The sequence below is a fragment of the Pteropus medius genome, unplaced genomic scaffold, assembly GCF_902729225.1.
Source record: "Pteropus medius unplaced genomic scaffold, Ma_sr-lr_union100, whole genome shotgun sequence".
NCBI classification, from domain to species: domain Eukaryota; kingdom Metazoa; phylum Chordata; class Mammalia; order Chiroptera; family Pteropodidae; genus Pteropus; species Pteropus medius.
Window position 1 is genome coordinate 6865752 of NW_024351731.1, and position 17633 is coordinate 6883384.

At 62.7% G+C, this 17633-nt stretch overlaps 2 protein-coding genes and 1 long non-coding RNA gene across 7 annotated transcripts; 1 reads left to right on the forward strand and 2 right to left on the reverse strand.

The window, feature by feature from the left end:
* Positions 1-347: 347 nt before the first annotated feature.
* On the reverse strand, positions 348-4267 carry LY6H (lymphocyte antigen 6 family member H). Of its 4 annotated transcripts, none has more exons than XM_039845976.1 (5): positions 4174-4267; positions 3790-3902; positions 3221-3348; positions 2423-2542; positions 348-2239 (listed from the first exon to the last, which is right to left on the reverse strand). In XM_039845976.1, exons 3-5 carry the CDS (start codon positions 3285-3287, stop codon positions 2004-2006), a joined length of 423 nt encoding a protein of 140 aa, XP_039701910.1. In that variant the 5' UTR covers positions 3288-3348; positions 3790-3902; positions 4174-4267; the 3' UTR covers positions 348-2003. The 4 variants fall into 4 exon arrangements, with proteins under 4 accessions (XP_039701910.1, XP_039701909.1, XP_039701911.1 ...); XM_039845975.1 differs by having other exon boundaries at positions 3840-3902; positions 4174-4258; XM_039845977.1 differs by lacking the exon at positions 4174-4267 and adding an exon at positions 3569-3610 and having other exon boundaries at positions 3790-3966.
* A 5765-nt stretch (positions 4268-10032) lies between these two features.
* Positions 10033-13244, forward strand: GPIHBP1 (glycosylphosphatidylinositol anchored high density lipoprotein binding protein 1). 2 transcript variants are annotated; one of them, XM_039845974.1, is made up of 5 exons: positions 10033-10361; positions 10576-10933; positions 11483-11590; positions 12415-12531; positions 12634-13244. In XM_039845974.1, the coding sequence occupies exons 2-5, from the start codon at positions 10882-10884 to the stop codon at positions 12873-12875; spliced, it is 519 nt and encodes a 172-aa protein (XP_039701908.1). In that variant the 5' UTR covers positions 10033-10361; positions 10576-10881; the 3' UTR covers positions 12876-13244. The 2 variants fall into 2 exon arrangements, with proteins under 2 accessions (XP_039701908.1, XP_039701906.1); XM_039845972.1 differs by lacking the exon at positions 10033-10361 and having other exon boundaries at positions 10459-10933.
* Positions 13245-13970: 726 nt separating this feature from the next.
* Positions 13971-16142, reverse strand: LOC120588781 (uncharacterized). Its single transcript, XR_005649320.1, has 3 exons — positions 15826-16142; positions 15451-15515; positions 13971-14030 (listed from the first exon to the last, which is right to left on the reverse strand). It is a non-coding gene; the product is annotated as an uncharacterized LOC120588781 (long non-coding RNA).
* Between the last annotated feature and the right edge of the window lie 1491 nt (positions 16143-17633).

Genomic DNA, 17633 nt, shown 5'->3' on the forward strand with positions numbered 1-17633 from the left:
CGCTGCCCGCCCTGCGCCCGCCCAGGACGCCCCTGCGCACCGCCGCTCGGTCCCGTTCATAAACGAGCCGGGAGAGCGCCTCTCGCCTTTCTGTTTTAAATTCGCCTCCCAAATGATCAATCCGGCACGCGAAGACCGATGTACGAGTTGGCCTGACTCGTAGGAGGTGGCAAGCCCTGGTCCTCCCGGGGCCTCTGGGCTAAACTGCTCCCGACCTCGCAGGCTCCAGCTCCCGGCCTCCGCGATGCTCGACTTGCTCTTCGCACGTCCCTTGAGCGAGCTGCCGTCTTCCGGGCCACCCGCCAGCGGCACCCAGTCCCTACGCTCCCCAAAGCACCAGACACAAGCGATGGGTAGCACACTTTACTGAGGTTTGGGCGGGGACAGGGTGGGGTACATTGCAGAGCAGCAGAGCAAACTTAAAACGGACCGGAGACGACCCTCGGACAAGTCCCTTGGCCATTTCCACCAGCAGGAAGCTGACGACGGTCTCCAGCGACCCCGCTCTCCTCTCTGGTTCACTGACCCCAGACCCCCAGATCCCTCTCCATGGCTCGTGAGAGAAGGCTGGAAGGCAGGCCGAGGCAAGCTCTTAGTAGAACCATTGTACTTGCTAAGGAGCCAGGACCCAGGAGTGACCGTGGCCTGGGTCAGCCACACAAGGACGAAGGAGACTGGACGATGACCTGACCCCAGAGGAAGCCTGGAGCAGCCGCCAAGTGCCACAGGATGAGCCACATGGCCAGTGAGTGTGGGAGGCTGGGCTGGGCTTGGGAACAAGGACGAAACCACAGACCCACGGCTGGAGGAAGAAGGGCCAGGAGAAGCAGCACCCGAGGCTCAGCTCCCGGGGTCCGCCCCTGCCTCCTCCCGCCCGCGTGCCCAGCTGGTCTGTGCTTCCCAGGGCTGGCCTTCGGGACCCGTCCGTGGTGGTGCCCGACTCGGGGTGGGGACGGGGACATCTGCTTAAGAGGCAGAGTCCATGTGTGTGAGGGCTCCATGTGGGCCTGCGGGAGCCCTGACCGCTCAGGGGGCTCGCCCCGAGTCCGGTCACCCGCGGGGCCAACGGAGAGGAAGTGAGAACAGGAACAAGGGTCCTACACACAGGGGCATGTGCGTCCCTGCGTCACTGTGTGGGACGCGGGCGTGTGTGGCTGTCTGTGGCGTGGCACACCGGTCCATGTGCTAGTGGGATGTAGATGGTTCAGTGTGCACGTGTGTGCACACCAGTGGGAGTGAGCGTGAGTACGTGAGCGGATGTGAGTGTCCCACTCTGCAGGCTTGGGGAGCGTGAGCCACGGTGCATGCGTGCTGGTCTGTGCGTGCCTGTGGGAGTGAGCGTGTGAGTGAGTGGATGCGTGTACCACTGCAGGCGTGGGGGGTGTGCGCCCGGTGCGTGTGCTAGTGTCTGTGCACGTCTGTGCGCGTCCAGTGTCCGCAGCGTGCACAGGCGATAAGGCCTCACCCACCCTCGGGTTCACCCTGTCGTCTTGTTCACCTGACTCTAACCCTCCCCCAGCCCACTGCCCCCAAACCTCACTCAGCCCCAGGAAGCCCAGCGCAACACCCGCGGCCCCCAGCACCCCTGTGCCCACCTGCCCGACTGCTTCCTCGGCACCTCACTCCCTGCCCTGCCAGGAACCTCCGCCCCACACCCAGGCCAGACCCAGGTCCCCAGACTCAGTAGTGACTTTGTCACTCTGCGGATCCTGCCCTCACAGCCAGGCTGCTGAGCCGGCCCGGCCCAGCCCGGCCTCCCCTCAGAGACCTAGAGGTCCCAGCTGCTCCCCTCACCCCCCGGCCTCCTGCCACCCGACACCTGGCGTCCTGGACACATCCCGCTGGCTGGGACTCAGAGCTGGTAGAGAGACGGGGAGGGGCGAGGGCCACAGATGGTGGAGCCCGGCCAAGGCTGCCCCCAGCCCCAGCCAGGCCAGGCTGAGGAGGGGGCAGCCACAAGCTCCAGGAAAGCAGCTCAGAAGCCCTGCGGGAGGGAGGGGACCTCAGGGCCCAGCCCGGAGGAGGGCAGGCCCCAGGCTGAGCAGGAGGCCCCCGGCCAGGGCCCAGGGGCTGCCCCTGGCCACGGACACCCCGTTGCACAAATCCTGGTCGCAGCAGTCCACGTCCACTTTCAAGATCCCAGAGTTAATGAAACCCATCAGGTAATCTGAGAAAAAGTGTCGCTTAACGAAGTCGCAGGACGAGGCGCACATCCTGTTCACGGAATGGTCCTTCCTGCCTGTGGAAGAGGAGGAGGCCTGGGGTCGGGTCCCGAGCTGGGTCCTGGGCACGTCTCCGAGGACATGGCAAGGGCCACGGAGGGACCAGGGCAGGACAGGCGCCTGCTTGCTGTCACACAGCAGGCCGGAGGGGCTCCGATGACCCCCGAGCTCTCCCCACCTGGCCCCGGGGTCCAACTTACTGCTGCTGGGATCGGTGATCCGCACGCTGGCGCACACCGTGTCCGATGGCTGGCACTGCTTCGGCGTGCAGTGGCTGGAGTTGGTGGTCAGTGTGCAGTCCTGGCACCACAGGCCGTGAGCTGGCGGAGGCCGGAGGAGGAGGGTGACCAGGGGCACTGAGGGCCAGGCCGGCGGCCCCTGCAGCCCGCCCCCTCCAGCTGCAAGTCCTAAGAGAGCCGCGGGACCCTGTGAGGCTGGGCAGCCCCTGGCCATCAGCTACCAGACCAGACGGGCATCTGGACCACAGGTCCTGGGAGAACCTGGGTTCCTTCCCAGCACTTATAGGGAGGGAGCCACCACTGGGACTCTGGATGCCCCTATGTGCCCTCCGTGGCCCCATGTGCAGATGCACACACACAGCCACAGGTCCTCACACCAATGGTGCCCTCCGGCACACCCCCAACTCTTCCCCGCTCCCTGCCCCTCCCCCTCCCGGGGCGCAGTGGATTCTAAGCTTGGAAAGACCAGCCGGACTCGATGGGTGGCCAGGCGGGGCTCCGCGAGGGAGCACAGAAACTCGCCCTGAGCGACAGGCGTCCGCGGAGGACCAGCCGGCTGCAAGGCGGGGAGAGAAAGCTCGAGGGTCCCCCGCGGCCCGGAGGGACCCCCGGACCCCCGTGGCCGGAGCTGGAGCAGCGTGAGGAAAAGCGACTCAGGCCAGGACCCGGCTGGAGTCCCGGGGGCCAGAGTAATGTGGATCTGACGGGCACCATCGGAGGATGACGGCCCCGCCCCGGGCGGGCCGCCCCCAGACTCACCGGGCCCAGAGCACAGCAGAGCGGCCAGCAGCGCCAGGCCGAGGCCCCTCATGGCTGCAGGCGGCATGCTCCGGGCGGGCCTCGGGCAGGCGCTTGGACCGCACGCGGGAGTCTTCTCGGGCGCGGACCTGGCAACGAGCAGCCTCGGTCAGTAGCCCCGGCCCCCGGCCGAGCTCGAAAGACCCTTTCCTTTTCTGGCCCCCAAACGCGACCCCCTCCCCGGAATCCACCCTCGGGTCCCTCTTCCGGCCCCACCCCCTGCCCATCGCCCAGAGCGTCCACCATCACGGCGTCACTTGGGCCAGAATAGGTGACAGCCCGAGAAGCGCCCACCCCCCCGTCCAGCACCTGTGGGATGGGGAAGGGAGATCGGGGTGCGTCTTCTCTTTCCTGGGGAGCGGTAAGTACGTCCAGAGAGGAAAGGACAGGACAAGGTGCGAACGAACGGCCTCTACCGAGGGGGGTGAGGGGCGAACACCACGTCCCCACCCCCACCCCTGGGCCGGGGGGCCGGGAACCCCGCGCCGAGCCCCCTCCCCTCGCCACCCCGCGCGCGCCTCAGCGCTCACCGCCGATCCGAACGTGGAGCGCAGGCCACGGGTCCGGGGGACGCACTCACATCCCGGGGGTGTCGGAGCTCCGAGGCTCTGGGCGGCTCGGGGAGCGATGCCCTTCCGTCTCCCTGCGGACCCGAACCCGGACGCAGCCTCGTCTTTCGGGGAACGCAGCCGCAGACGCGGACCCCGCGCGAGGGGCGGGGCGGAGCCGGGGCGGGGGCGCGCGGGGGCGGGGGCGGGGGCGGGGGCGCCCGGGGCTCCGGGCTCCGCGCCAGGTCGCTGTCCCGGGCCGTCCTGTGCCGCTCGCCAGCCCGCGGCTGCTTACCCGCTCCCGCCCGCCCTCTCCGGCTTTCGCTCCCTCCACCACCCCCCATGCGCCCCTCCACCTCCCCCTACCCAGGCGTGGGCAGGATCCCTTCCCCCTCTGCTTGGCTGAGATCCCCCTGGAATTTCTCGGAAGAACGTTTATTGAGAAAGGAAGCGAAACGCACAAAGACGCAGAGAGGGGGGGAGCTAACGAGCTCGGGCAAGTCCTCGTCCTCGTTCACAGATTCGCAGCCCCGGGGCCCTGCCCCTCCCGAGCCCCATCCGGTTTCCGATCGTTTAGGGCTGTGCTCCCTGGAACATCCTTGAACAGCCCGGCCCGCTGTCCAGGGGACTGCCGTCTCCAGCCGCACCCACACCCGCAGGGCAAGTCCCAAATCCCCGGCCGGACATCTAGGCCCTCTGCCGCCAGCTTGGACCAGTGTCCCAGCTTCGCCTCTCACCGTCCGGCCCCGCAAAGATTTTAACGCGTTCTGCTTGCACCTCGTTCTCTGTGCCGAGAATCCGTCTCTGCTGGGTGCTGAATCTGCCTCAGCTACCGTGCGAGCAAATATTTGTTCAGCAAATATTTATGGAGTGCCCACTACTGGCCTAGCGCAGCCCTCCGCCCCCGGACAAGAAAGGAGGGTCTCTGCTCCCCTGAGTCTTCCGTTAGACGAATGTTTACCACTAATATGTCCTTGCGCGATGTGCCAATCACAGCATCCATCCAGCACGTTCTGTCTAAACCCTCGATGTGTGTCAATAATATCTCATAACAGACTCACAGCATCAGGTACTACGATCCTTTCCATCTTACAGATGAGGGAACCACAGCAGCGAGAGGGCGAGCTCTCTGCCCAAGGTCACATAGTGACACAGGTGTGTGACCGTGATCGGGTGGCACAGCCACGGTTGGAACCCAGGCGCTTGGCTCCAGAGCCAGTACACCTCGGCGCTCTCCTGCTGCTCTGGAGGCGTGAAAGCGAAGGAGGAGATGGACAAGCGACCCCGCCCGGGGACCGGGGTTCCCACAGGTCACGCGGAACTCGAACGTGCGCGCCAAGTCAAAAATCAGCAAACCCAAAGAAAGTGAGCCTTCCGTGAGACGCAGCAGAAACAGTGACGGGCGACAGATTTAAATCCTCACAAACTTTCTAAATCGAAGGTATCAGAAATAGAATAGAAAATCCATGTTTTACAGGTTTGCGATATATTAAAGAAAGGAATGCTATCCAAACTGACTGACCGTGCCGAGCCGGAAAAAAAATGAAACCTCTAGGAATGAAAAACTCTTCACTGAAATTAAAAGGTCAGCAGAAGCCTTGAAAGAATTATGCTAAGAGAAAGTAAAAGTCGTTACGAAGCTTATATCGTATGGTTTCCTTGATATAAAATGTCCAGAATAGAAAAATCCAAGAGACAGAAGACATATTAGTGGTTGCCTGGGGAACCGGATGAGAGAAGGAAGGAATTGGTAGTTTCTGCTCATGGTCATGAGGTTTCTTTTCAAGTGGTGAAAATGTTCTAAAAACAGAGAGTGATTATGGTCGCACGCATCTGCGAGTATGCGCAACATCGCTGAGCTGTTAGAAGGGGGAATTTTATAGTATGTGAATTGTATTTCTAATAACGCCTCTCAAACGGCATCAGCAAATGCGTTAGCAAATTAGACACTGCCGAAGAGAAAATTCGTGAGCCGGACTGTAAATCTAAAGACGCTGTCGAGAACGTGGCACGAGGGATAAGAAGATGGAAAATAGGAAAGAGAAGGTAAGACACACAAAAGATGGTGTGCCGAGAGCTAACGTAGGCCTGGCCGAAGTCCCGAAGGGAAAGAGAATCAGTATTTGAAGAGACTCTCCCTGAGAGTGTTTCAGAACTGGTGAAAGATATTTGCAGAGAACCACGATGCATACTAAGTAGAATAAACAAAAAGAAAATCCACGACTAGAAACAATGGAGTGGAACTGCAGACCATCAAAGACGAAAGATCTTTGTCAAGACAGTCAAGAAGGAAGGAGGACCGACTTTAAAGGAATAGCAGCTACACCGACATCAGAATTTCGTCGGCAGCAGTGAGAGCCGAAAGACGATGAAATGGTATCTTTAAGGGGCTTGGAGGGAAATCACTTGGATTAACACTTACATGAGTGGACACTGAGTGAAGCAGATTGCCCTCCACGGTGTTGGCGGGCCTCACCCAATCAGTGGAAGGCCTGACTAGAACAGAAGACTGACCTCCCCTGAACAAGAGGGAATTCTGCTAGCAGGTGGTCTTTGAACTTGAACGGAAACATTGGCTCTTCCTAACTCACCTGCTGGCCCGCCCTGCAGATTTTGGACTCGTCAGCCTCCATAATCTCATAAGCCAATTCTTTGAAATAAGTACCTCTCCTTCCTCTCTCTCTCCCCTTCTGTTTGTCTGTCTCTGCCTCTGTCTGTGTCTCTCTCTCCACACACACACACACACACACACACGCCACAGGGATCTTCCCACTTCCGCAGACGTCACTGACCACTGACTTCAAAGCCATTCCCAAGCACGCTTTCCTTCAGCTGGCCAAGATGCTCTAAGGCCATAAATGGTGTTGTTTTAAGCCCCTACGTTCTGGGGTAATTTGCTATGCAGCAAAAGATAACGTGAGCAGTGGAGCCTGGCTTGGGCATGATGGGGGCGGATGCCCAATGTCCAAGGAGTTGGGGCAGGTCCCCGGGGAATGCAACTCCAGGCCCGCTCCCCAGAGAGCAGAGACCTGCACCCTCCCACGCTGGGTTTGGTTGCCAAGGAAACAGAGATTCCTGTCTCCGTTTCCAAGCTACTCTGCCTTCCTCCCCATGCACGTGGGACAGTTTCACCCTATCAGGATTTTTGCAAACGAGAATAACAGTCTGTCATGATCAGCGAAAGAAAGGGCTTTCTTTAACGGCATAAGAGCAGAACATGTCACCGTGTGGCTCTGCCCCTTCGGCCTGCATGGCCCCCACAGGGAGCTAGTGACAGCCGGCCTTGACCTCTCTTTTCTCAGCCTGACCTGGCCCAGATCCCACTGGGGGATCGCTGGGATCTCAGCCTGCTCCATGACACTCTGACAGATACCCACGACCTGGAGCAAATGCTCCCCCAGCCTCTCACTGTTCTCAGGGACCAGGACGATCGGCAAGCTGACCCACAGCAGGGCCCTCTTCCAGGTGGTCAGAACCAAGGACAGTGTCAGAGGTTGCTGCTCTCCAGCCTTTGGGGGCCACATATCCTGTGCCCAGAAGCAGAAGGGACAGGCCTCTGGGTCAGACCCTGGGGGGGAGAAGGGCAAGGTCGGGGTCATGCGGAGACGTGCAGCAGAGCTTCCTACCGCGTGTGCTGGCTGACGCCATCGAGACCCCTCCACATCATTGAGACTGACGCGGCTGCCGGCCGTGTTCTAAACGAGGGCTGTTCCCAAAAACAGCTCCTGGCCTCACCCAGAGGGCCAGCCAAGGGTCAGCGGGGACACTGCGTCATCCACATAGCGAGCACTTCCTCCCTAAACTCCGAAGTGGAGAACGTCCCCGCCCCCGGGGTCCCCAGAACGGGGGCGGGGGGCAGGATTGTGCTTGGCTCATCTTTAAGAGAGTCACGAGCTGGAGCAGGGGAGATGGTGGTCCCCCAAAGGCCGTCCAAAGCCTAACCCTCAGAACCCGTGAACATGACCTTGTTTGGGAAAACGTCTTTGTGGACAGTGTTAAGTCTAGAGAAGAGGTCGTCCTGGATTTAGGGTGGCCTTGCATCCGATGTCCGGCATCCTTACAAGAGAAAGGAGGGGGAGCTCTGTGCACAGACCCCCAGGGAGGGGCCAAGGCGAGCCTGGAGCCACTAGACACCGGAAGGGCAGGAATGACCCTCCCAAGAGCTTTTGTGTTGTTTTAAGTCATCGAGTTTGTGGTTTGTTGCAGCAGGAGGAGCAGGCAGAAGAGAAGGAAAAAGACACAGTTCCAGACAGGCGGGGAGCGGGAATGGGCAGGAGGTTCCCCCAGGGATGCTGGCGCCGTGTGCGCACTGGAGAAGGGTGCGTGAGGCTGGGGAGCGGGACACGCCCAGGGAAGGACGGTCCAGAGAAGACAAGTGAGGAGGAACAGAGTCGGTGTCCGCTGGGAGCAGGGGGACCTTCTCCATAGCAAGGGGCGGACCAGGCAGGGTGGGGCAGGGACAGGCAGGTGGGAGTCAGCACCGGCTGAGGGACGTCTCCCGGCAGGTGGCTCCTATGGTCCAAGCTGACCTCTGAGGACAGAACGAGGGAGGAGAGGGCATGAAGAGGCCGTCGGCCTACAGTGGGAACGAACCACTACAGGCTGCTGGGGGGGCTGCCGGGCGACCATGACCCTCAGAGGTTTGAGGCCAGTTTGCTGTGGCTGTGATTTTCCACCGTGCGCATCAGTGGGGTGCAGAGGAGAGGTGGGGTGGGGCTGGGGTGTGCCGCTCACGGGAGAAGGGGGCCGACGGCATTGACTCGAGGGCTGACGAGGGAAGGAGGCCGGGCGGGGAGCGGGGGGCGGTGAGGGTCGCGAGGCGGGCATCCCGTGGGGTCCGAGACGGCAGGTGGAGGTGGACGGCGGGGACCTCCGCTCCCTGTCTCCTCTAGGGCTACGTCACCACCTCCTACCTCACGGGGCTCCCCTCGTCCCACCTCCCAGCCTCACCCCTGAGAGCCGAAGTTTGGAGGCAGAGATGCGGGTGGCCAAGAAAGGCCATGCTCTCGTGACCACGGGAGGGGCTGGGGAGGCGAAGCAGAAGAAAAGGACATTGGAGGTGAGGGGGTCAAGGACCCGAGAGCCCGCACTGGCAGGGGAGCAGGGTGGAGAAGACCTTGAACCCGCCGGACCCACGTCCTTAGCTGAGGGGAATGACCAGGATGGCAGGGGAAATGGTGACCAGGAGCAGAGACGGTGGCAGAGGCAGATGGATGAGCATCAGAGACATGGGCGTTTGGGGTTTTTTGGGGGGTGGGTAGGAATTATCTAGAAGATGGCATCTCAGAGCAAGGACAGGCACTTACAGGCAGAAAACACATAACTTAAAGATTTTAATCAACTTCATCAGCAATTGTGTTACATGTAAAAGGGTGACAAGCTCCGCTGGAAAGACAAAGAAAGATGAGTTTATGCCGGTGACGAGAGACACATGTGCAGCTTAAGTACAGAGAAAGGACATGAAAACACTCAACGCCAGCCGGAAAGCTGCTGCGGCTGCATTCACAGCAAGGAGCCCTGGGAGCAGAAACAATTACTTGAGCTAAAGAGGGTCACTTCACCACATTAAGTTCGAGGCCACAAGAAGACGCTGCCCTTAAGTGCAAATATCAGAAGAGGTGGCTGGAAATTCATCAGCTGTGCGTCCATCTCGAGAAGTCAGAGAGAGCGACGTAAACTGACAGAGAGAAGGGAGGAGATGAAAGGAATCGCAGGAATCAGGGAAACAGAAAACAAAGTTTCGGCGGAGGCGTCATGAGAGCCCGAGGCTGGCTCTTCGCGCCGGCGGGCGGGCCCCTGGCTGGAGGAGCTGGAGGTCCAGGGAGCTCGGACTTGGAGTGAGGTCAACGGCTGCTTCGTGCCGGTGTCGGGGCCCTGCTTCCTTTCGTTTCTCTGCTCTGGCTTCAGCCGTCTGGGCTTCATCCCAAACCGAGCTCCTTAGGGGGCTGCCACCTGGCTCCCAGAGGCCAGGAACTCAGGGGGGCACTTCCTTGGAAGCCCCCATGGGAGACGTGGCTTCGGGTGCCCATTGGACCTGTAGCTGGGGGGCTGGCGAGGCACCAGTGGTGAACTCACGCCTGAGCCCCCCTCCCCAGAGCCAGGGCCCCCTGGGGGGGCGGGTCACCAGGAGGAGGGGGACGGATGTTAGGGACAGCCTCAGGGTTGGTGTTTGCCCAAAGGAAGTGGACGCTTGTGTCCACGCGAAAGGCTGCCCGCGGAGACTCGGCGCGGGAAGATGCGCACGTGTGCCCGGTGCCTGGACAGCGCGTAAAAACGGTTAAGAGGGAAAACGTTTATTATGTACACTTTACCACAATTTTTTTTTAATTGGAAAAAAAAAACTAGGAGACAGAAGAGGGAGCAGCCCACGCCTGTGGCGCCATCTGCTGTGGGTCAAGGGTGAGCGGAGGAAGGCGGGCTCCCAGCAGCCAGAGGGGCGGAAGGGGTGGAAGTGGGGACAGGGCCTTACTCTGCACAGCCCAGGGCCTGGGAAGGGTAGGCATGAAACGGGCGGCCGTGAGAAGGCCACCTCTGAGCAGGTGACATCGGAGCGAGTGAGGGGACGGGCTGCAAGTCCGTGACTGAACGGCATTCTAGGCAGCGGACGAGCACATGGGGAGGGCTTGGGGGAGGAGGAGGCATGTGGGGGGGACTTTCATTGTGTTTTTATTTAAAATACTCTTAAAGAGACCGTGACTCAGGGTTGAAGCTGCCTGGTCAGTGGTCTGCAGCTGGAGGGTCCCTGACACCGAGCTCCTCTGGCTGTAGTTCCTGGGCTCGAGTCTCGCGGGGTCCAGAAGTGGGGCGGGGAGCTGTCAGGTGCTACCCCAGCCCAGGGCCAGGCTCGCCAGGCCAGCTCTGCAGGCGCTAAGGCCAGCAAGCTAGGACAGGCAGAGCGGCACAGATGGACAGGACACCCCCAGGCCGACCATCATGACTTCCCTTCCCCTGGGTCCCTGAAGTCCGGGAGGGAAACTGTCCCATTGTTCGAGGCTGGAGCGAGGAGGCGGGGCCAGGGCCCAGGGCCTGCAGGGAGCCCCCCCCCAACGCTCTTGGCTCCACTTCTCCGGCGAGATGAAGGTGCTCGCAGCTCTCCTGCTCACCCTGCTGTTATGCAGGCAGCCAGGTACCTAGGGCTCGGGGACAGCCCTGCAGCAATGGGGGACCACATAATTTGGGGCCCCAGAGACCCCTCATTCTGGGGACAGGACGTGGCTTAGGGAGAAAAAGGGACTGAGGCTGGATCCAGAGGCCAGAGGGAGGTGGGTAGGGGCTGCCCTGGGCTCCCACGGGTCCCCCAACCTCCAAGCCCCAGCCCCAGGGGCTCCCCTCTTCCCCCAGCCCCAGCCTCTCTGCAAGGTTCGGGGTTCCCTCTCCTCTCCCAGCCTCAGTTTCCTTTCCAGCAGAATGGGTAGGCCGTCCCGAGGGAGAGGGTGGGCAGCCGCTGTGAGGGGCCGGCCGCAGCAGCTGGTGTCCTCGGTAAGGACACTGCCCGTGGCCCTCGGGTAAGTAAGCAGGGCCAGGGAAGTGGAGACTGGGGCAGGGTGAGGGGCAGTGATGGGGCGGGGATGGAGGGGCGGGGAAGGACAGCCCTGGGCGGAAGCTTGGCCCTGGGCCCCGAGCGTGTGTCCCCTGTACCGGGCAGCAGGGCTCACGGGCATCCCTGTGTGGCCAGGGAGAGGGCGGGCACAGGACGAGGAGGACGATGGCGAGGGCATGGGGATGGAGAGCTACGATGACGATGAGGACGAGGACCAGGAAGCCGGCGTGACGGCGGGCAGAGGTACCTGTGCGCCCACCCCAGCCTCCTGCGTCACCCCGGCCTCAGCACTTCTGTGGGCTCCGCTGAGGGCCAGGCTCGTCTGCGGCCGCCAGTCAGCCTGCCACAGCGCGCCCCTTCCTCACCCTGACCCTGACCCTCGACTGCCGTCCAGAGCAGGGAGCCTAGAGAAGGAGCCATTACTGGGAGGCCAGTGGCCGGGTGGCGAGGTCTAACAGTTCAGCAAGCCCCAGCTGGAGATGAAAGGCCCTGGGCGTGGAGTTCCACCAGGACGGGAGCAGTCTGTCCTGGTGGGGGGCGCGGGCCAGGGGAGGGGAAGGTGAGCTGGCCCCGGTGCTGGGGTCGAGGGCTCGGATCGGCTCCAGCGGGGAGACAGGAGGGTGCTGGGGGTATGGCGGGTTGGAGTGGGGGGTACAAGGGCTTGGAACAGAGCACGGAGTGAGAGCTGAGACCCCGCCCACTCCTCACCCTGACAAGCGCTCCCCGCGGATCCCCGCAGATCCCCGCAGACAGGCACGCTCCCTCCCGCCCATCCCCGAGGACCAAGCCTGAGGGCGTCACCAGCATCCCACCAGCATGGCTGGCCCCTATACCCCGGCCTGGGGCTGCCCCAGCAGGCCCCGCCCCGTGTACCCAGGCCTTGGCTAGTCCCGAGGAGGGGTGCGGGGTGCAGGGAGGCCCCAGCAGGGCCTCTTTCTTGGAGGTCATCTGACGTGGCAAGGCGAACAGGAAGCGGGAGGAGGCCTAGGAGGCGAAGGGCCAGACCGCAGGTGCACTGGGGGTCTCGGGGCTGCGGACCCCCGGCCTGAGCCCGCCTCGCCCCCCAGAGCCGCCACGATGCTTCGCCTGCCAGTCCCTGCACAGCGGAGAGGGCTGCAGCCAGACTCAGAGGTGCCCCCTCGGCCAGACCGTCTGCAAAACGCTCATATCCCAAGGGGACACCGGTGAGCTGCTGCCCCAGGGCCTGGAGGACACGCAGCCCTCCCTCATCCCTGCCCCCGCCTCTCCAGCGTGACATGCCCTCTCTCCACTGCGCCCCCCACCAGGGTCTGGTCCTCTGACCACCTACTCAGGGTGGTGTGCGGACGCGTGCCAGCCCCTCGCCAAGAAAGTAGAGACGACCCTGATGACCGTGACCTGCTGCCAGACTACCTTGTGCAACGTTCCGCCGTGGCAGGGCCCACAGGGGCCTCAGGGCAGTGGGGCCGGAAGCCCCCGGGGCGCCCCAACGCTGGCCACCGCCCTGCTGCTCAGCCTCCTCCCTGGCCTCCTGGGGGCGGGGTCCTGAGCAGGGCGGCGCCCTCGCCTCCCCGCTGGGCTCGCACTCTGGAGGGCCAGCACCCTGTCCAATGGCCCCTCCTGTCCCCGCCCCCAGCTTTGGAGAGTAAACTTGGAGCGTTTTGAATGGTCCAGCCGGCACTGGCTCCTCCCAGCTCATCTGCATTCCCTCGGGGTCCCGTCCGGTGTCCCTGCCCTCCTCTGCCACTGCCCGGACCATGGGATGGCCAGCACATGGCCTCCGGGCGAGGAGGCCTCAGCCTCTCACAGGACAGGTCCGCACTGCTCCGGGCAGAGAAGACACCACGTGCCCCGGTGCCGGGGAGCCCCCCGACTCCCCCCAGCTTCCCCCTCTACCCACTCCGCCGCCCTCCGGGGTGCCTCCGGGAGGCTTTGAGAGGGGGCTGCAGAGGCTGTGGGTGGGGACGGGCTGGAGTTACAGCAAGGGGGAGGCAGGCAGGTCAGCTGAGGTGAGGTTTCCAGCCCCTCCGCCCAGGTATAGGTGGAGGGGAGTGGCGGGGGGCAGTGTGACGGGAGTAGGGTGAAACAGGGTTGTGGGCTCCTGAGAACAGGAGTAGGACAGTGGGGGGGCTGGGGGGGAGCCCCGTCCCTTTGGGTCCCCCAGTATCTGCTCTGGCTGGGCCGCGCTGTTAGCAGCTGGGCACTTGGCCTCCTTGACTGCACCAAATCCTGCTTTTGCCAATAGTTGGGGCCATGACAGAGCCCTGGGAGGAGAGGGAGGAGGGCTGACCTGGCCCTCAGTTTCCCCATCGGAGAGTTAGGGAACAAAGCTTAGAGGACCCCTAAATCCCCACTAGCTCAACTTCCCGGGGTCAGGAAGCCCGAAGCCCTCTCCTGCCTGTCCCTCCCGAGCAAAGCACTTGCTCTCCATTTTCCCCTTCCTGCTTTCTGCTGGCTGGAATGATGGCTGGAGCTCAGCGTCCACATTGTACCATGAGGATGGCAGGGCAGCATGGAGGAAGGTGCCTGGATCGCCAATGACCTGGAGCCACTATACCAGCCCCGCCCTGCCTGCCCCATTACCTGGGAGGGAAATAAACTTCCGCATGCCGAAGCCAGTTATGTGAGGTGTCTCCGTAACTTGCACTCACGCAAGCACTTGTGCACGTGCGCACACTTATGCACACGTGCTCACAGGCAGCCCCTGTCAAGGCACAGCAGATGAGAGCACAGCTCAGGGGTCATGCTGCCTGTGTTCACATGTTCAGCCCGCGCCCTCTAGCTCATGCCCTGAGTGAACCCCACACTCTCTAGCTCGTGCTCCGGGCGAACCCCTTCACCTCCTCAGCTGGTTTCCTCATCTGCTAAGTGGGAGGGTAGGCAAGCCCCCCAGTAGGGCTGCAGTATGGCTGCAGGGAGAATGAACGAGGGCCGCATGTAAAGGGCCTAGAGCCCACGCCTGGCCGAGAGTAAGCGTTTGACACGTGCGAGCCATTGTCAGTACCACCCATCACGTTGATGGGGAACCCCACCCACATTCACAGATTCTTCCTTCCCCATCTCCCCGCCTTTAAGCCCTGCAGAGATGCGAGTTCACCGACCCCACCACACTCCCCCGGAGCTGACCCCCTCAAGGCCTTTGCACCAGGTGGGAGAGGGGCCTCGGGCTCAGTCCGAAGCCACACACAGCGGCTGCCCTGGCCTCGAGCTTCTAGTTGTGCAACAGCCTCTTTTCCAGGGTCCAGGGGCCAGGACGGCAGCTGGGCCCACCCCTCCTCCACCTGGGGAAGCAGAAAGTGCAGCCCCCATTCCTCACTGGCCCCTAACAGGCTCCTGCCAAAAAGGCACAGAGGAGACGGGGCTCAGGCCCTGGTGACCTTCCAGAGCACACCCATCACCCCGGGCATGTGCAAGTGCTTGGCCCTCAAGAGCCTGATGCTGGAAACTTCCGGAGCCTGGTGGCCTTGAGTAAGGACTCTGCCCTGCAGCTCAGATGCCGTCAAGGCTTCCCGCACTTTCTCAGTGTGACCTTGGGATCCCCAAGATGATAAAGGGGCCCGAAAGCCCCCAGGGCTAAGATGCCAGCCAGGCCTGAAGTCTGAATTGGCCACTTCCTGGCTGTGTGATCTTGGCAAGCTACTTAGCCTCTCTGTGCTGAGGTCCCTGCTCTGACCCCTGGAGCTGGCTCTGGGTGGGGACTCGGCTCCTGTGCTCTCCCCCGTAAAGGCCTCCTTTCTGTCCCTCTTCCCGGCTTCAGGTTGGCCCTCTAGCCCTGCTCCCTTTAGCGAGCCCTACCCCCACCCACTCAACCCTAACGGGGAGAAAACAAACAAGCCCATTGGGCTGAGGGGCCCCTTCCCAAGCTGCCTCACTAGCACCCTGAAACTAGTCCCTGGGGCCACCTCGGGTCCCCCGCCCAGCCCGGCACTGGGAGTGAGCTCAGGGAGGACACAGCGTTTCCTTCTTTTCTAGGCCCACACGACCTGACGACCTGATGGCTGATGCCAGTGGGCTCGGAGGTCCCCCTCAGCACAGACCCTCCCTAGGCACCCCTCCCTTGCAGCCCGGTGCCCTCCTCTCCTCCCACCCACCCCGATCCGTTTCATCCCGTGTGCCTCACCCACCTCGAGTCACCTGCCATCCTCCGCTCACCTCGCCCCATCCAGGCTTGGCTCCTTGGAACTTCTTTCTGCCAAAACAGGAAGCAGGTGTCCGAAGCTGCATTTCCTGTCCTTGTTCTTGACCATGAGAATGGGGTGAAGATGAGGAAGTGACCCAAAAGCAAGACATGCATAAGGATGAGGCAGCACGCCCAAAGCAGGACATGGGTAAGGATGAGGCAGTGACCCCAAAGCAAGACATCCCTGAGAAGAGAGATTCCAAGCGGCGTCCCCCACCCCCCCGCCGGGGTTGGCAGGGGCCCCTGGACTGGGGAAAGGTCAGCGCACCCAGATGCTGCCATGAACCAGCTGAGCACAGGGGAGACCTCAGGCCTGCACCTTTCACGGGGCTCCTGACTGCAGGGACGGTCCCGCCTGGTCCAGCCCTTGCCCCAGGCGGCGGGCGCTGTCCAGCACGCAGACTTCCAGCGTCAGAGCAGGCACCCTAGGGAGAAGTGTCTCTGCTCCAGGGTCAGGGCCCTGAGCACCCCGTGGGTTGTGTTCAGAGCACAAAGAGGGGTCTGCCGGTGTCTCCACGCCCGGGAGAATGGGGGGCGGGGGGGCTATGCATAGTAACGTGAGAAAAGCCTCCGCTCGTGTTCCCCTTTACTCGGCGTCATCTTTCCTCCCAGAGAGACCCTGAGAGCAGGGGTGAGTGAGAGAGGAAGCCTGGGGAGTGAGTGAGGCGCAGGGGTGAGTGATGGAATACGGTGAGTAGAAGGCACAAGGGTGATGAGGCACAGAATTAGATGAGGGCGCACAGGGGTGAGTAGGGGCTGGGGTGAGTGATGGAATGCAGGGGTGAGTGAGGCGCAGGGGTGATGGGGGCAGGGGGTGAGGAAAGAACAGGGTGAGTGAGGGAGCTGGGGAGGAAAGAGAGACACAGGGGCGGGTGAGGACACATGGAGTGGGCAGGGGGGACATTAGGGGTGAGCAAGGCACCTGTGGAACCGGAGCGGGTGGGAGGAGCCGACTTGGGCGCACCCCCGAGAGGCAGGGCCCCGCCCCCTCGAGCGGCACCGGAAGGGGCGGGCCCGGCGGCGGGCTCTTCTGGCGGGCGCGGCGGCGCTGCCACTCCGCGAGGCCGCCGCCGGGCGGCTGCGATTCTGGGTGAGGCGGCGGGGCTCAGCTGGGCAGGTGCCCCTGCGAGGGGCGCGCCCGCCGCGCATCCGGCCGGGGACCCCCTGAGCCGCTCCGGCCTGGCGGGGCGGGGGCCCGGCCCAGAGCCGCGGCCGGTCCCGCTCGACTCGGCGCCGCGGGCGGAGGGCGAGGCTGCGCGGGGCCGTGAAGCCGGCGCCCCGGCCCTGCACGCGCAGCGGGCGGCGCTCTGGCGTCGGCGGGCTCATCGCGCGGCCCTGCTCGGCGCCCTTGTCCCCGGCCCCGGCGCCGCTGCTGGCTGCTGCAGGCCGGGGCTCCACGCCTGGGTGCGTGTTCGCCCCTGGATCTCAAACCCACTGGTGATCCGGTGTCTCCTTGAGACCCAGGCTCCAGCAAGCGGCAGCGAGGGAGGCGGCTAGGGCGAGCGAGGCTTCGGGGAGTCCCGCTGCTGGTGGATACCCAGAGCTGCCTGCTGGAGAAGCCCGGTCCAGAGAGCAGAGGAGCGACTCTGACTTGCACAGCAGGTACCAGCACCAGCCTCTGGGCCCCGGCCCCTGCGCTCTAGCGACATGGGCTGTTTTCTGTGTGGCTGCAGCAGTCACTTGTGTCTGCAGGCCTGTGAAACGAGGGACCGTGACGATAACCTCCGGTCTACTCTGTTTTTAACAATTATTTCATTTCTCGGTGCACACAGCATGTGGCGAAGTGAGTGAATCCAGTCCCGGCCGTCAAGCCAACTTGAATTGGGTAGAAAAGACGATTATCTAGAATGTGTCTAGAGCACCGGTAAGTACCGGCTCCAGACAGGTTACTAGGGATGCAGGAATAAAAAAGACGTGGTCCTTGCTCTGAAGAACCCGCGCCTCGTAGGGAGACTGCCATGCCACATCAGTGACGAACCACACGTGGAGCCATGAGAGTCCTGGTAGGGGGCACGGTGCTTGGAGCACAGGGGAACCGCATGCAGGCCTCGGCCAGCTGGTGTCAAGCTCTGTGGGTTCAGCGGCCCAGTGGGGTCGACACAGCCACGGCAGCTTCCACCTGCCCTG